The sequence below is a fragment of the Anabrus simplex genome, chromosome 1 (genome assembly GCF_040414725.1).
Source record: "Anabrus simplex isolate iqAnaSimp1 chromosome 1, ASM4041472v1, whole genome shotgun sequence".
Taxonomy (NCBI): Eukaryota; Metazoa; Arthropoda; class Insecta; order Orthoptera; family Tettigoniidae; genus Anabrus; species Anabrus simplex.
This window is the reverse complement of record NC_090265.1, coordinates 941683248-941702431: the sequence shown is the minus strand read 5'-3', so window position 1 is coordinate 941702431 and position 19184 is coordinate 941683248. Positions and strand designations below refer to the sequence as shown.

Sequence of the window (19184 nt, the reverse complement as noted above, 5' to 3'; positions counted from 1 at the left end):
ATTGTCATTCATATTGTTAAACTGTCCATGTGTTCACAGATTCCTATGTTTATGTATTTTACTACTTAATTTTAAGCACAAATTTGCCAAATGCAAATTAACAATGACAGGTCTTAACCTTGAGATGATTACAGAGGCTGAGGATGCTTGAAACCAAGCGAAACATGTCCCTATAAAGTAGTGTTGTATAATATGAATTTCTAACAACATAAAATCAATTGTATTGAAAAGGTGGAATAGAAAAATAAAAAATACAACATTGTAAGCATATTATACAAAACCCTGTCGGCAATTAGACCTGTAAAATGGAGACAAGAAGGCAATTCCTGTGAACGCTTGTTTTTCTCGTAAAAGTAAATATATATAAATAGATTGATCTACTTACGATATAATCCCAAATTCCTTTCATCTTCAGAAAATGGGGTGTCTTTTTTGTCACACTCTGCAAAACAATTCTGAAGGCACTACTACAGTCCACGGATCGAATGACTTCTGTAGTGGGCGTTTTGTTGTATCTAGGTGTAAAAAATCAAATATTACCATACATGGTTAAACATGCAGTCACCATTCTTAAAAATTATAAGAAGTCAGATTTTACCTGTCATTGTAAGAACGTTGTCTCATCGGACGACTAATCATTGTGCACCTCTTGATCTGCTTTGACATTTCTAATTGGGAAGATACGAGGTATGTGCGAACTGCAGTGTACTCGTAGTAAAGAAGTGTGGCCGGGAAGGGGGTCATTCATTTGGCTCGAGCGAGCAGCCCGACTATACACTGCTCGCGTCCGCTGCTTCGCTCCTCCCTATCTCTCTGCCACACCTCGATACTCCCGCGGCACTTTTAAATTTACGACTATTTATTTGTTCAATGTTGGCATTCAAACTTGTGCTAGGCACATGGAGGTTTCACCTTAGCATTCTACAGCCTCCCATGAATACTCCTAATCAATTACAACCAGATCCGAGTGTAACACATGTATGTGTTCCCTCGTCAAAGATTAAGCTGGATTATGTTATGTAAATAATAAACTAGCTATAAGAAACTGACAAGTATTGGAAGGTGGGAATCTCCTTGTAACATAACCTTAGTTGGAAGATGATAGGTTCGAGCTGTACTGTTGCCTGCCCTGAAGCTGAACATGATTTCAATGGTTTCCCCATTCTCACATCTGGCAAATGTTGAGGCTGTACCTCAAAGTTATAATCGTTTCCTTTCTAGTTCTAGCCCTGTCCAATCCCATCGTTGCTGTAATACTTCTCTGATGTGCGATGTAAAACAGATAACAAAACAAAACTGCTGTGGATTCTGTAACTACTCTTATTATATTAAGTTCACCTATTTAATTATGTTCATTCAGTCCTGTGAGATTTTGCAGCAAAATAAAAATAATCTTTTTAAAATTTGTTTCTCGATGTTTGTCAATATTTCCTAAACAAAGCCTGTTGAAAATTTTGAACAAATTTTTCTTTAAGTTATTGACAGTTCAGAATACAGTTTTGTTGAAGTAAAATTATGTTCATTTGTAACATCTTTCTTGATTGAATTTTCTTTGTGCTAACTTGTGTTTTAGGAAGATGTGATTAAGAAATATTCATTTATCGCTGAAAATGGAATATAGCAGCTTATATTTGCTAATATTATTGCTGTGTATAATTTTGTTGACTCATGTCTCTATCTCTTGTTGGCCTTGTTGCGTGATTTACAGACCTCTCGCATTAAATTGCTGGCTTTTATTATTGCATTTGTATCAATTATTTACTTATGTGGTTGGTCATTGCAGATTGCTTGTCTGTGACGGTTTTCTTCCGTTTCGTCAATATGGAAGCCTTATCTGAAGTAACTGATGTTATGGTTATCTTGCGACAGTGGGAAGAGGAACATACACAGTATGGCTATGATCCTGTTCCTACTCTGACAAGGTAGGTATTGCTGTCTTGTTTAAATTTTTATAAAGTCTTTCTTGCTAATATGAAATTAACAGAGATCTGTGCAGCCATAGTAGGCTATAGTTTCTGTTCATGATTTTTTTAAAAATTTTTTATTGTAGGACATGTATATCATAGTAGGTGGCTCCACAGAAATGTTTAAAATAGATGAAACATTGCAAATGGTTGTATTTATGAAGTTAACTAGTGACCTTGATAATTGTCATTGTAACAACATTGATATCTCACACACTGTCCCCACTCCACCAAGGCATCTTATGGCATGGAGCCCTATTAAGGCTGCCAACAATCAGTGATACTCCATACACTAGCCGTTGGTTGCCTGGGTGGAAGAGTGAGGATTGCAGTAGCTCGTACTTACCTCGGTGCTTGCTCCCTCGTTAGCCACAACACTGCACGCCGCGTTGGTGTTTGAAAGGTGGTCCTTTGATTATATTTCCACCTTCCCATACGACTGCAATGTCACAAAGGAAAATTTGTGTGATTTCTCAGGGTACTTTGAATTCTGACTTCTCTGGATATGCAGGAATGCAAAAACATATAAACAATCAATATCCCCCTCATGTCCCTCTCTCGTAACATTGATCTTCAGCAATTATCATTCTGTGTACTGGGTATGTATTTCTGGATCATCAGGTTGCACTAACTCAATTGAAAGGTTCATAGTTTGGTGAATATATTCCTCACATTGGAACTGGCAGAGCATCGTCTGCCCATTGTAAATGCTTTCATATCTGGAAGTAAAGAAGAGACATACATACATACATATGTAAATGATTGAAATTGATATATAGAGAAAAAATTTTATTAGATGAGTAATGCACATCACCGTTACTAAAACCCACTAAAAGAACAGGGAAAAATCACACTGAAAAGTTTTGCATTCCACCATATAGGCCCAGAAGGCAAGGACTGTTGGGAAAAAAACAATTGTCACTATCAGCTGTCAATGTAACAAAATCTAGTAATCAGGAGACTAGAAGAGACAAAATTAATACTTTTTAGACACGTGGTTATTACCAATAACTACCCCCTCCAGTGTTTGTCGTTGTTGTCATTATTATTATCAGGGAACGGATTTATATGTACTAATAATTATTGAAATATGTACTGCGCCGTTCCCGCGTCCAGGCAAGGACACAAGAGATCCTGACTAGCTCTAACTTCAATAAATCTGGTAACTAAGTTCTACGGGTGTGAGTTCCGTAACAGAAAAACGTCCAGGTCGACCAACGGTAGTCTCTAACTAACGCAGAAAGACGTCTCTTACTCGTATCTGGTTAGGTACCATTCTCATTATTTCTTATGGAAATCGTCGTCGCTTGTTACTACTACAGTCTTACAACTAATCCTTATTCTAAGAACACAGAGAAAGAGTGTTTAGGTTTCACTATTCCATATTTATTCAAATATTAAATAAAATATTCAAGAAATTATCTCAAGTCTTACTAATGAAGAAGCTCTTGTAATGAGTGACTCTTTGTCAATCTAATAATTCATGTCCTTCCACAACTTTTAAAGAAATCACATCTTTCGACTTCCACCTAAATGAGTGCCTTCTCGGCTTAAATTGCTTCTTTTCTTAAAAGTCATTCATCTCCGAAATCCTCAATTGTCAGTATAAATTACATGTAACTTCTTGGAAGATTCTTGAAAAAGCTACCTTTTCCTTCTCTTGCAATTCACCTACCGAGTTGGGTGATGACTAAATAAATTAACTTGAACACAGTGGTATTTACAAGTGCCTTCTTGGCAAGAAAATAAACATTAAGATTAAGTACATTAAAAATATAGGATGCATCCTCAGAAAAAAAAAAAAAATCCTACTAACTATTATTTACAGTCTTTCTAGTGGTATTCCTTTGAGAAATAAAGAATCGCACCTGGAATTTCTGAGCTAATGTTCAGTCAAGAAATGGAGTTCCAGTCGTTTAAGTCAATTATTCTTGGAAATCGCATTAGATTCTGGTAATCAACACCTGATACCTACTCGAAAAACTGTTACATTCCTTAAATTTTCACTGACTGATTGTCTGATTGCAGTTTTAAGACTATCAATAAGGCTATTATAAAGTTCTTCTTGCATTGTTTTGACAAGTACACACGTAGATGTTTACATTTTAAACATTCCTCACTGCCTACTTATTTGCTTCTTAGTCACTCATATTTCCTCGTGGTACACATCATGAGCTAAGCTACGTCCATTGTAAGCCGTAATCGCCCTATAAGTAACATTTTCGCAAGATTTAATTCATGAACTTAAGGTAATATGACCTTATCTTATTGACATTAGACTACGTGCGTACGAAGTAGCAAGAAACGTCACCACACTGGTCATACAGAGTTATAATAACACATACTACTAATGGAAAATCTATTTAATCGTATGACACTATCTTCAGCTAAAAGAAAAATGATTCTTCTTTGAAAATCTAGGTCACCAGTGATCAGTCTATAGGTTGAAATTTATACAGAAATGTAATTATATTCAGTGAGAGTTTTTCAAGATCGTCCTAAGTAAATCAGTGAAGGCTCAAATCCTATCCAGAATACATACATGCTTCTCTAAGTAACCTAATATGGATAAAAGAAAACACTGCAGTACACGTCTTGAGATCATGTCCTGAACTAGGTAAAAATGCGTAGGCTTCAGAATCATTGAGTGGAATTGGCGAGAAATCAGTGACCTTCTCAACTATGACATTAGAAGTCACGAGACCTTACTTCGTACAACTATGACTATCTCTCTCGAAGAAACAATAACTACAACCATCATACATCATCAACAACTCTATATCATATCCATAACGCGTCAATTAGTACTCATATTTCATATAAAGCCACATAATCACTTCATCATGTAAATTATTACCTTTACTTGCACATCAACGTGCCGTGACGTTACAAAAATGCCTACTCTAGAAAATACCGTCATAGTGCCAAATTTTAACGTGAACTTGGAGTAGTCTACTGCCATTCCTTCATAACACACATCCTATGCATGATCTCGAACAGATTGACGTTGCTTAAATTTAGTACACGCAGGTATTAATGCTAACTTCACTCTATACACATCACTGATAATAATAATAATAACTCTAGCGATCTCTCCTCACATATCTCTGGAAAACATTACGATCGGAAAATCACTTGGTGACCACGCCTACAAATGGAATTGACGTTTCATACGGATGAGTACCTACTTCCAATCAATTCCGCTAGATGTTTATCTACGCACAGTGTTCGCACAAACAAATATTAATAAGCAATAAAAGAAATGATATATTCTTACTTACGAAAACGACTTGGATAATGGACTTAGCTTTGCTCTAGATGGTCTCGGCGCTTCCTCCTCCGGTCATCTGAGACTAGGATCTCGTCATCTGGTTCCTCCACAAGTGGTCGGGTACATCGTAGCTTCTCAACATCGATCACTGGTCATCCGGGACAGCCAACATCGTTTCGCCTCGTCAGGATCCAAGCAGCATCGCCTTGCTTCCTTACAGACCCATGGTGAAGACTCGTGCGTATGGAACAGAACAATGATAGAATATTTGACTCATTGCTGACATCTTCCAATTACTATAGCTCTTGCGTTGCTCAAATTGCATAGGTTTTACTGGGGTACAGTTGATCCAATAAATAGTTCAAAATTCTCTAAGACAGATGTTCGGTATATTCTGATTTGAAAATAAATTTCTTTCCGCTGTCTTTTATTAGCCTAAATGCATTCAATTACTGGTCCGTAGGTGTCTTTCAATGTTAAACGATATCGGGAAAATTTCACCGAGGGCTTGCGTCACTGCGTGACGTAGTTCCACTGTAGTATATCTTATCTCTTCTTGTTCACGTATTAAATCTCCCGCGGCGTTTAAATCTTGATCTCCGCAAATTAGCGTGTAGTCGGGAATTAATCTTCGTTTCCAATCCCTTGTATACAGCTCCGCTGGATAATTCCTTATAAAATGAGTTTTACGTCTTCTTAACACCTCGAAGTTAGATTAGATAATAAATGATGAGCATTTTTTTTCTTGAATAATGGTTTCAAATAATGTCCATCTGTCATTTTTTTCTGCGCCTTCTATACGCGGCCATTACCGTAACTGATCGACGAAAAGACTTGCAATTCGGCCCGTACTGACGTTAAATGTATTTTATTTGACATATTGATCGCAGAGACTCCATCTTTGTTGCTCTAGCTCTTATAAAGAACTGTGAAACGGCACATTAACTTCCCCTACGTTGAAAGAAATATATGGCTTGCCATATATTTATTATATTCGTCTTCCTTCTTATAATGGGACTTTTCACTGTTCTTTAGGAGTTCTCTTTTGCCTTACTACTCCTTTCTTCGGAACAATCTGTTTATTCATGATGTAAGTGGCTTCAATCTGTACTTCTTTGACTCGTCATCACCTGAGATGGTTTGCCCCTTCTCTATTCCTTGAAATATAACTTGATGTTTGCACTGTTATGTACTCCTTTACTGTTTCCATTTAAGTCGTGAATTTCGTATGCATTATTTCTGAATGAACGGTTAATCCTAAATGGTCCTTCGAATAAATGCAGGAATTTCGCAAAGATTTTGTTCGTTACACTGGAAATTGCGGGTTTCTTTATTAATACAAGGTCGCCTTCCTTCAACTCAGGTTTGAATTTCTTATGCTGTACTCTCCTTAACCTTCTCTGTGCTTGTCTGTACAGCCTCTCTCGAACCAGTTTGTTAATTTCGTCGATATCTAAGTTAGGTTCAGCAGGTAGGTGAACAATTGCGTCCCAAGGTCTTTCAGGTTTAATACTATGATGAATAATTTTAGGTATCTGTCCGCTGGATTCATGTATTGTGTTATTCATGCTGTCTTCTATTATTCCAATTACCTCTAACCACTTCCAGTGTTGGTTTGGACAATAGATTCGACAGAATTTCGCTATTTCTTTCATGCATCTTTCAACAGGATTGGACGCTGGATGTCTCACCGAGCAAAGAATGTGTTTAATTCCTAACTCTTCCATGGTTTCTCTGAATTGAAGCGACGTAAATTGTGTCCCTCTGTCTGACAGTAATTTCTCAGGCTTTCCCATGTTAGGTAAGGTGTTTTTGATTAGACGTTGTAATACCTGCTTTGTGTTGGCGCGTTGAATTGGTTGTAACGACACATATTTAGAGAATACATCCATCACTACGACTATGTACTTATGTCCCCTTCTGGCAGTTGGGAGTCTGCCAAAGATATCTATAGCATATAATTCACGAGCTTTATGCGGTAGTATAGCTCTGGGTTCGTGTCTTACTGTACCACTGCCATGTTTGACCTTTTGGCATATGTCGCATGTTCTTACTGTATTCCTCACAGTTCTTCGAATACCTTTCCAAGTAAATTTCTCGAGTATGACTTGTGTTACCTTTTCCACGCCACCGTGACCTGTAATTCTGTGTATGTGCCAGATTACTTCCTTGTATAACATCGAAGGTAGTACTATACGTATCCTCTTATGACCTTTACCAGATTTAGCCATTAGTATTCCTTGCTCTAAGCTGTAGATTTTCGCAATTTTCGACCTTGTTTCACTTTCACAGTTTCCATCTTCCAATTTATCTATAATTTGTTTCAACCTTTCGTCTTGACGCTGCAAGTGTACTAGGTTCAGTAGTTTCTCTAATGTTTCTTCATCGTCCGGGACCAATTCAATTTTATGAATTACTTCCTCTTTCTCCACAGGGTTACGACTTAAGGCGTCAGCAAGGATGTTTTCCTTTCCCTTACAATACTCGATTTTTATCTGGAATTGCTGCGTGAACAACATCCACCTTGTTATCCGCTCATTAGTCATTGCAGCTTTCAATCCAAACGTTAATGCCTTATGGTCTGATCTGACTGTTATTGGGTATCCGTAAATAGTTTTTCTCCATTGCTGTAAGGCGTAAATGATTGCTAATAGCTCCTGTTCTGTCGTAGTATAGTTAACCTCGTGGCTCCTTAATTTTCGGCTAGTGAATGCTAGATATATCCTTTTGGGAGGTGTTCCTTCTTCTTCTTGGTACAAACAAGCTCCGATGCCAACATTAGATGTGTCTGACTGTATTATAAACTCTTTTTCATAGTTAGGATAGCCTAATTTGATGCTTTTTGTTAACAAGGTCTTTAATTCTTGGAATGCTCTTTCTGCCTTTTCATCCCATTTCCACCTGTTGTTGATCTTTAACAAATCCTGTAAAGGTGCGGCGGTCTGGGTATATCCTTGACAATGGTTAGAGAAAAACTGCGCCATACCAGGAAATTGTCTGACGTGCTTTATACGCTTCGGTCGGGGAAAATCGCATATGGCTTGGATCTTAACTGGGTTAGGCCGTACTCCTGTACCGTCTATCATGTGACCGACGAATAGGACCTCTTCTTGACAGAATTTTGATTTTGAAAGGTTGATCTTAAATCCAGTGGCTCTTAGGTTTCGAAACAACTTTTCAAGCTTGTCACAATGTTCTGTAAATGTTTTAGTTGCTAGAATTAGATCGTCCACGTAGTAAGTTAAAAACTCCTTTACTTCCGGCGCTAAATTTCTGTCTAATGCTCTCACCAAAACAGCACAACTATTTCTCAAACCGAATGGGAGACGACAGTAGATATATGTCTGATTATCAAACATAAATCCGGTTAACAATCGGGATTTTTCCTCCAGAACGATGTGATGATATGAGGATGTAAAATCCATGGTTGAAAAATACTTCATGTCACGGAATTTCTGAATAATGTCCTTTATTTTTGGAGTTTGATTATACTCTGGAATCAATCGACCATTCAAAAAACGCGCGTCAAGGCACAAACGGAGTTTCCCGTTGCTTTTCACCACAATTACCAAAGGGTTCAAATACGGACTTGATGTCTTCATTATAATGCCATCGTCTTCCATTTCCTTTATGATCTTCTTCACTTCTGGGAAGTGTTTCTCCGAAATTCCATAGAGTTTGCCCTTATAGGGTGTCCAATCGTTCACTATTAGTTTATATTTAAAATTTGGAATCTGTCCTGGTTTATTCCTAAATAAATCGGAATATTCCTGTAAGATTTCATGAAGTTTTGATTTTTCAGTCGAGGAAATCTTAGCATTCGCCACTGCTTCCGCTATGTTCGGCCTGTCTTCTTCCTCCTCCATAGCCATCACCCTTTCTATGCTTGCAACAATGTTTTCATCCGCCAGAGATATCTCTCCTTCCTCTAATTGAAAGTTCGGATGCTCTTCCGATGGTACGTTTTCTTCTTCCGATACCTCCTTGTTATCTATGATCATAATGTCGTCATTGATCTTAATCCGTTCTTGGTTTTCCCTGGTGTGTTCGTCAGATATAGGGAACCTTATTTCTTGTTTCTCCATATCGATCGTCATTCCAGTACCGTCATGAAGTCTATTCCTAGTATAATATTATATTTAATCTTGTTCATGACTATGAATGGATGCTCAAGGTGCCTGTTTCCAATATTTATTTCCAAATATGTTTGTATATTGCATTCCACTCTTTTATCCGGAATTATACCTCTTATTTTAATTTTCGAAACTGGGATGGTTAATAATTTCATTCTTCTACTCATATCTTGGAATAATTCCTTCGAAAGCACACTGATGCTAGCCCCAGAATCAACTAAGCAACGTACTTTCAGCTCTCCAACTCTTGCTACGATAATAGGCAATTCATATTTTCTTTTCATGTGATGTACTGTCAAATCCTTTATCAGTTCTTCCGAATCAATTTCCCATGAATCAACCTGCGTTATGAAATAACTGTGAATTTTGGAATCCAATGCGTTCTTTATATTCTCAACCTCACCTTCTAATTCAAAATCGGAGTTTTTTTTTTTTGCTTGTTATCTTTTCATTTTCTCTTCGACATTCGAATTCTCTCGCGTTTGGATCGAGGATCTGTTCTTCCTGTTTCCTCTTTTTGTATCTCTGCAACTCAAGACTCTCCGCTCCCTCTACATCAGCGTTGACGTCCTGTTCTCTAATTGCTTTTTCCCACTTGATCTTTTCGTTTCGGTCCTCATTTACATCGCGTGTAGGTCTCCGATTATAAGTTTCCCTTCCTTGGTCATCTCTCACATTTCTTCTTCCGTAACCATATCTTCCTCTGAAATTATTTCTTCCTCTGTTTTCTCTATACGGGTTCCTGTATCGCATGTTGGGTCTATATGCTCTATTTCCCCTATACTCTTCTTGGTTGTAGGACCCTTTCCTGCAATAGCATTTTTCTTCATCTCTCCTTCCATTCTCCTGGTTTCCCCATTGTCTCTTCCTGTTCATTTTTCCTCTTTCTTCAGGGGTATTTCCATCGATGTTTTCCTGTGTGAGCACATTAACCGTTTCTTCACCGTAAGCATTCCTAATCATTCTTTGAGGGTGTGGTGCTGTAGTCATATCGATCTGTCTAAGTGTCGTTTCCATTTGCACTGCCGTAGTTGGGTTAGCAGTAGCCAGCAGCCTTTGTATATCTGAGGGAAATTGTCGTTGTATCGTCTTGATCGCTTCAAGCTCACTGGGTGGCGAATCAAGGTCTTGAAAACGGTGAAACTGGTAGGCGAAGTAATCACTAAACCCTGTTTGACCGTTCGTAGCATACTTACGAGAGTACAACTCTAGGCGTAAATTCTGCTGCATTTCCGGACTCCAAAATTTCTGTAAGAACGCCGTTTTAAAGTCACTATACTCATGGAAAGTATATTTAAATGCTTGGAACCATAAGCTTGGATTAGCATCTAAATGCTTTTCCACTATTTTCAATTTCTTCTCCTCAGCGATGCCATGTTCCTTGAAGTAATCCTCCATTTCCCTAAGGAAACGTTTGGGCGAAATACTGGTGGAATTATTAAAGTGCTTCGGTCTATCATCGAAGGTTTTTATGACATTAATAATCGTAGGATAACCACTGTTTCCGTTATCCACATGTGTCTCCCCCATACTGTGGTTAGAACGTGTGGCTGGTATGGGTGTCACTTCTCTTTCATTTATTTGAAACTCAACTCCTCTGTTCCGCTCGCTACTAGACATCATAACAGTCTTTCCTGTTCCTTCCTCCCGAATTTCTTGTAACTGAGCTTGCATTTGTCTAAGCCCTTCTTCAGATTTCGTTATTCTTTGGTTTAACTCATCCTTGTGTTGTTCTATTTCGTCTCTTATCTCCGTTATTCTGCTTCCAATTTGGTTTGCAGCTTGGTCGTATTTCTTTTCCAGACTTGTACTCGTGGTTAGCACGTCCTCACCTAGTTTTCCTATGCTTTCCTCACATAATCTCCACTTTTCTTGGGAATCCAGGCTTAACTTTTCCATATTATCTGATAAATCCTTTATTACATTCTCCTTTAAAGACTGGAGATAGTTATTGTTCCCTGTCATTTCTCTCCTAATTTAGTTTATTTCTTCTCGTATCTCTCGGTTCTTCTCCTCCATACTTCCACTAATTTCAGCTTTCCATTCATCTATATTGTTCTTCATCTCCTCCATCATTATCTTATGTCTTTCTTCTTGTTCCCTAGTCACCTCTTCCATCTTCTCCTGATATTTATTCATTTCTTCCTTTTGTTCTTGATGACCTCTCCTTATTTCCTCCATCATTTCTTTATGTTTCTCTTCCATAAATCTTTGGTATCGTTCCTCTTGTTCCTGCTTCTCTCTCTTCCTCTCTTCTTCCTGCTTCTTCTCCTTCTCCTCACGTTCCTGTCTCTCTTTATTCTTCTCTTCCTCTTGCTTCTTAGCCATTTCTTCCATCATCTTCTTCAACGTCTCTTCCTGCTTTCTCATTTCCTCCTGCCTCTCTTTCTTAGCTTCCTCGTCGCGTCTTCTAGCTTCTTCCTCGCGCTTTCTGTTCTCTTCCAACCTCTCCTTTCTAGCTTCTTCATCACGCTTTCTGTTCTCTTCCAACCTCTCCTTTCTAGCTTCTTCATCACGCTTTCTGTTCTCTTCCATCATTTCTTTTATGGCCTGCAACAATCCCTGATGCTCTTCTTTCTGTCTTCTTTCTTTCTCTTCCTGTTCTTTTTGATATTTCTCTTGTTTCTCTTCTTGGTCTTTCCGATACTGTTCTTGTTCTTCTTGTTGTTCCCTTTGATACTCCTCAAATTGAGCTTTCAAATGGCTTAACGTCGTCATATCGATATTCAATTAGTATTCTAACTTCTAAAAATCCTAATAAACTCTATGGTTTCCCTAAATTCTCCACAACTTAAGTTCTCCAACAATATCTCTCCCACTACTCCAATCAACAATATATATATTCAGCAAATACACAGGCAGGCTTCACTACTTGGATCTGATTCAGCTCACGATGTTGACCCAATCACACTAGGAAATATGAGGTACTATGTACTTATGACTCCAATTCTTAACTGAAAATAACTCAAATAACCTCTTACAATCTATCTCTTATATCTAAGTTACATCTAAATACATTGACGTATTAGCAGTAATCTATCCTTCTTTCCTAGTTCTGACTGCTACCAACTATTTTCTGTCATCCTCTTCAGAGCAATCATCCATTTCTTCTTTCTCCTATTCCATTATCTATACTGGGCATCTACTCGTTCTCACAGTCTAATATCTTGCTGTGTCCACTTCGATCCCCTAAGATAATAACACATAACAGTCCAGTAAGAAATTACCGTACGACATCTCCATCTCCATGCAATCATCTTGCTGATGCCATTAATAATTCCTCATCCATTAATTTCTAAAATATCTCCATCTTACCCACTTCTTTTGAGTAAATTCTCCCATTTTACTCTAATATTGCACCAAAGATCCGTCATTCGACTATCATCTCTGTCATCTTCTTACCAGGTTTCCCGATGTTTTCCGCATTCTTATTGCTACATATGGGAATCGACCTCTTCACAGTTCTGTGTCGTATTCTTTCTCTTGAATTCCCACGACGACTTTCTCTTGAATTTGCACATACATGAGTATCTCAAAAAATTCTATTTGGTTTGCAACCAACAGTTCCTGTGGCGTTTTTCTCCATTCGCATCACGTTGAGGCGCCATTTTCTATTTGGCGACCAACAGTTCTCGACCACGGTGTCTTTCTCAAATTGCCCCACGTTGGGCGCCATTTTCTACTTGCGCCGTTCCCGCGTCCAGGCAAGGACACAAGAGATCCTGACTAGCTCTAACTTCAATAAATCTGGTAACTAAGTTCTACGGGTGTGAGTTCCGTAACAGAAAAACGTCCAGGTCGACCAACGGTAGTCTCTAACTAACGCAGAAAGACGTCTCTTACTCGTATCTGGTTAGGTACCATTCTCATTATTTCTTATGGAAATCGTCGTCGCTTGTTACTACTACAGTCTTACAACTAATCCTTATTCTAAGAACACAGAGAAAGAGTGTTTAGGTTTCACTATTCCATATTTATTCAAATATTAAATAAAATATTCAAGAAATTATCTCAAGTCTTACTAATGAAGAAGCTCTTGTAATGAGTGACTCTTTGTCAATCTAATAATTCATGTCCTTCCACAACTTTTAAAGAAATCACATCTTTCGACTTCCACCTAAATGAGTGCCTTCTCGGCTTAAATTGCTTCTTTTCTTAAAAGTCATTCATCTCCGAAATCCTCAATTGTCAGTATAAATTACATGTAACTTCTTGGAAGATTCTTGAAAAAGCTACCTTTTCCTTCTCTTGCAATTCACCTACCGAGTTGGGTGATGACTAAATAAATTAACTTGAACACAGCTAATGGTATTTACAAGTGCCTTCTTGGCAAGAAAATAAACATTAAGATTAAGTACATTAAAAATATAGGATGCATCCTCAGAAAAAAAAAAAAAAAATCCTACTAACTATTATTTACAGTCTTTCTAGTGGTATTCCTTTGAGAAATAAAGAATCGCACCTGGAATTTCTGAGCTAATGTTCAGTCAAGAAATGGAGTTCCAGTCGTTTAAGTCAATTATTCTTGGAAATCGCATTAGATTCTGGTAATCAACACCTGATACCTACTCGAAAAACTGTTACATTCCTTAAATTTTCACTGACTGATTGTCTGATTGCAGTTTTAAGACTATCAATAAGGCTATTATAAAGTTCTTCTTGCATTGTTTTGACAAGTACACACGTAGATGTTTACATTTTAAACATTCCTCACTGCCTACTTATTTGCTTCTTAGTCACTCATATTTCCTCGTGGTACACATCATGAGCTAAGCTACGTCCATTGTAAGCCGTAATCGCCCTATAAGTAACATTTTCGCAAGATTTAATTCATGAACTTAAGGTAATATGACCTTATCTTATTGACATTAGACTACGTGCGTACGAAGTAGCAAGAAACGTCACCACACTGGTCATACAGAGTTATAATAACACATACTACTAATGGAAAATCTATTTAATCGTATGACACTATCTTCAGCTAAAAGAAAAATGATTCTTCTTTGAAAATCTAGGTCACCAGTGATCAGTCTATAGGTTGAAATTTATACAGAAATGTAATTATATTCAGTGAGAGTTTTTCAAGATCGTCCTAAGTAAATCAGTGAAGGCTCAAATCCTATCCAGAATACATACATGCTTCTCTAAGTAACCTAATATGGATAAAAGAAAACACTGCAGTACACGTCTTGAGATCATGTCCTGAACTAGGTAAAAATGCGTAGGCTTCAGAATCATTGAGTGGAATTGGCGAGAAATCAGTGACCTTCTCAACTATGACATTAGAAGTCACGAGACCTTACTTCGTACAACTATGACTATCTCTCTCGAAGAAACAATAACTACAACCATCATACATCATCAACAACTCTATATCATATCCATAACGCGTCAATTAGTACTCATATTTCATATAAAGCCACATAATCACTTCATCATGTAAATTATTACCTTTACTTGCACATCAACGTGCCGTGACGTTACAAAAATGCCTACTCTAGAAAATACCGTCATAGTGCCAAATTTTAACGTGAACTTGGAGTAGTCTACTGCCATTCCTTCATAACACACATCCTATGCATGATCTCGAACAGATTGACGTTGCTTAAATTTAGTACACGCAGGTATTAATGCTAACTTCACTCTATACACATCACTGATAATAATAATAATAACTCTAGCGATCTCTCCTCACATATCTCTGGAAAACATTACGATCGGAAAATCACTTGGTGACCACGCCTACAAATGGAATTGACGTTTCATACGGATGAGTACCTACTTCCAATCAATTCCGCTAGATGTTTATCTACGCACAATGTTCGCACAAACAAATATTAATAAGCAATAAAAGAAATGATATATTCTTACTTACGAAAACGACTTGGATAATGGACTTAGCTTTGCTCTAGATGGTCTCGGCGCTTCCTCCTCCGGTCATCTGAGACTAGGATCTCGTCATCTGGTTCCTCCACAAGTGGTCGGGTACATCGTAGCTTCTCAACATCGATCACTGGTCATCCGGGACAGCCAACATCGTTTCGCCTCGTCAGGATCCAAGCAGCATCGCCTTGCTTCCTTACAGACCCATGGTGAAGACTCGTGCGTATGGAACAGAACAATGATAGAATATTTGACTCATTGCTGACATCTTCCAATTACTATAGCTCTTGCGTTGCTCAAATTGCATAGGTTTTACTGGGGTACAGTTGATCCAATAAATAGTTCAAAATTCTCTAAGACAGATGTTCGGTATATTCTGATTTGAAAATAAATTTCTTTCCGCTGTCTTTTATTAGCCTAAATGCATTCAATTACTGGTCCGTAGGTGTCTTTCAATGTTAAACGATATCGGGAAAATTTCACCGAGGGCTTGCGTCACTGCGTGACGTAGTTCCACTGTAGTATATCTTATCTCTTCTTGTTCACGTATTAAATCTCCCGCGGCGTTTAAATCTTGATCTCCGCAAATTAGCGTGTAGTCGGGAATTAATCTTCGTTTCCAATCCCTTGTATACAGCTCCGCTGGATAATTCCTTATAAAATGAGTTTTACGTCTTCTTAACACCTCGAAGTTAGATTAGATAATAAATGATGAGCATTTTTTTTCTTGAATAATGGTTTCAAATAATGTCCATCTGTCATTTTTTTCTGCGCCTTCTATACGCGGCCATTACCGTAACTGATCGACGAAAAGACTTGCAATTCGGCCCGTACTGACGTTAAATGTTTTTTATTTGACATATTGATCGCAGAGACTCCATCTTTGTTGCTCTAGCTCTTATAAAGAACTGTGAAACGGCACATTAAATATATATTTAGTTACTTTTATTGAAATATGGAATTATATATGGACTTAAAATTACACATATAACATTAATTTCTATTTAATATCAAAGTTCGAAGAAGCTAAACAAAGTAGATCTACATGCAACATAATGTTGCATTTCCATTTTAATGTATTTGAAGAACACACAATCTTTTATTCTCAATTACCAAAACAATGGATTACAAAATGTTCTTGTAAATGCTGGAAAGTGAATCTTCTCCTATTATCTCTAAGGACAGATTTATATTGAGTGAAACTGCGTTCAACATTGGAAGAGGTAATGGGGGCATAATTCACTTTTTCACAATATCTGCTGGGGTTAAATCCAATGTTAATTTTACACTTAAATCTCCACACAGCATTGCAGAAACCTTTGTCATTTCTTCATATCCAGGGTTCTTTGAAAGTACAGTGGCCATCTTCATGTTTGCTACATCTGCAACTTTACCTGTTGTTGTTACCTTTAGTTGTTCCACAGTTTTATTCACAATTTCACAACTTTCAGAAAGTGAGAGATGCGAGTTTCGGAGCCTTTTCAGTGTTTTTGTGATGCATGAAAAACTATGCTGAATGTAACATAAGTCATTTCTCACAATTGTATCGCAGACAACTGTTTTCGCGGCTTCAAGTGAGGCTGCATCTTCAGAGTTCATGGCATGCAGAACGTTCTTAATACAGTCTATATATTCAACATAATATTCAACCGCTTGCAACCACGTACCCCACCTAGTTAGAATCGGCTTAGGCGGCAATGGAATCTCTGGGTACATTTCTTTCAAAAGATGAACTATTCTGTGGGCTTTGAGAAAAACATTTTTCACTGAGTAAATCAATAAATCTACTTTGGGGTAACTGCCTCTTATCACTTCTGCCACACGATGAAAGGCATGTGCTACACATGTTAAATGAGTCATCTTAGGATATACAACACATAATGCTTCTCCGGCTTTTATCATATAAGGTGCGGCATCGCTAATAAAAAGTAACACTTTGGCCAGGGGATACCCATAGCCTCATTGAACAGTTTTGCTATAGTTTTGTTATCGCACTTTTCTAGAACATCGCATTGTAAGAGAATCCGTTTACAATAATCTTTGCTTAACAAACCAATGATTACGTTGCCAATTAGCCTGCCTTCTTTGTCTGTTGTCTCATCAATGGAAACCCAAATTGGACCGACTTTAATCTCTTGCCTTATCTTCCAAACAGTTTCATCGTATATGGCTGAACAGTACGTTTTTCTGAACGTTGACTCATCCGGGATGGATCGTTTAGTACATTTCTCAAGGAATTCCCTGAAGCACTGATTATTCGGTTTGAATAGAGATATGTCAGCAGAGATGAGAGCACGGCAGAGATCGGTGTTGAACTCGGATGTTACACTGGAAGTTGCTGGTTGTGTCGGAAACAACTGTCTCTGCTTGGAATCTCGTTGTTTGTTAGCCTGGTGTTTACTGGTTGAAACATGCTGTTGCACAAGGAACCTTTGAGTAAATGTCACTGTACAATGACACAAATTACAAAATAATATCTTACTGTCAGTTGATAAACCATCTTCTTTAAATTCTGATACGTAACTTTTCAGTTTTAAACTGGTTGACTGAGCTACTTTAGGCATATTGTAACAACGTTAATGTCTTCTATGAATATCACTATACAACTGCACACACTAAACGTACAAGAACACTATGATCCGTCTCACTGCTAATTCAAACTGTGAATGACTGGTAGTGAACTAGATGGAGTTATGAATCAATCAAAGGGAATGCCAGAATTACGAACTAATCCGGAAACCACTAGGACATCGTCGATGAATGAGATTTCCCTAGTTACAAAATTACGTCACAGACACAGTCGATGTTATGTAATGCAGCTTATCTGTGCTGTAAGTGTGATTCAGGTAGTCACGGTACTGACCGGCTGATCTCCACCACTTCCGGGCTCAACCCCTCTCTTTCTTCGCACTGCTTATGAGCTTATTTTACCAGCCCAGACGTAGACAGGCGTGATAATGACCTACACACCAGTTAAAATATTAATTTTTTGAATATAGATTTTTAATTTATTTCTCCATTATTGAGAGGACTACTTTTTAGTCGAAATATGGACTATATTGATTTTAATGACGAAGAATATGGAACATATGTGCTAAACTCCAAAATATGGAAAATGAATACTCCATTTTTCAACTCCACACGTCATGATTCGTAAAGATAATGCAAAATATAATTCATTTTAGCTTCCTAAAGAGATATGTATTTACATATAAATCCGTTCCCTGATTATTATTATTCACAAATACATTGCATTTGGGAGACACCCCAGTGGTAGTGCTTGCTTGCAGTTGTATAACAGTGAAAATGAATTAGAACACAAGTTAGATAACAGTGACACAAAAAATTCAACAAACAATTTCATTTTACAAAGGTAAAATTAAGTGTTTCCTACTAATTCAAAACATTATATAATTCCATCACTAGGCCTAGATGGAGTAATGAAATTCAAACATATTTTGACTCATTTGAACCATCGTCAGTCGTTTTATAACAATTCAAAACAGGAATAAGGCAAGCAAACCAGCCAACATTGTGCTGTTGCTGATCCTGGATAAATAAATAAATAAACAATAATAGAGAATGGGACCGCTAGATTGAGAAGAAATTGAGAATGCTGCTATTCTAAAGTTTTAAATTTCATCGGCGTTTTTCCATCACTTGTCACATGCATTTTCGCCTGAACGTTATCTCAGGCTTGGTTTCTCAAACATTTTCGCTCCCACTCCCAGCCATTCGATCTGATGGTGTTTCTACAAAGGCAGACTTTCGTTCTGAATTTTTCACACAGCGATTTCATCCTGTTTTGAATTGTTATAAAACCAAAATTTTGTAGATTAAGAGGCCCGCAACCTCGCTATGTGCACTTATTGTTCGTTTCTGTATCATTTGTTTTCATTTCTTTTCTTCTTAGGTTAATACTGTTTTTAGATT

At 37.6% G+C, this 19184-nt stretch overlaps 1 protein-coding gene across 3 annotated transcripts in view; it reads left to right on the top strand.

The window, feature by feature from the left end:
- Nucleotides 1-19184, top strand: part of mahj (LisH and WD40 domain-containing protein mahjong) — a 460349-nt gene that overhangs the window by 22048 nt on the left and 419117 nt on the right. For all 3 annotated transcript variants that reach the window (XM_067136681.2, XM_067136682.2, XM_067136683.2), the window contains exon 2: nucleotides 1784-1922. In XM_067136681.2, coding sequence (XP_066992782.2) covers nucleotides 1822-1922 — 101 coding nt within the window. In that variant the 5' untranslated portion in view covers nucleotides 1784-1821. The remainder of the gene's footprint in view (nucleotides 1-1783; nucleotides 1923-19184) is intronic.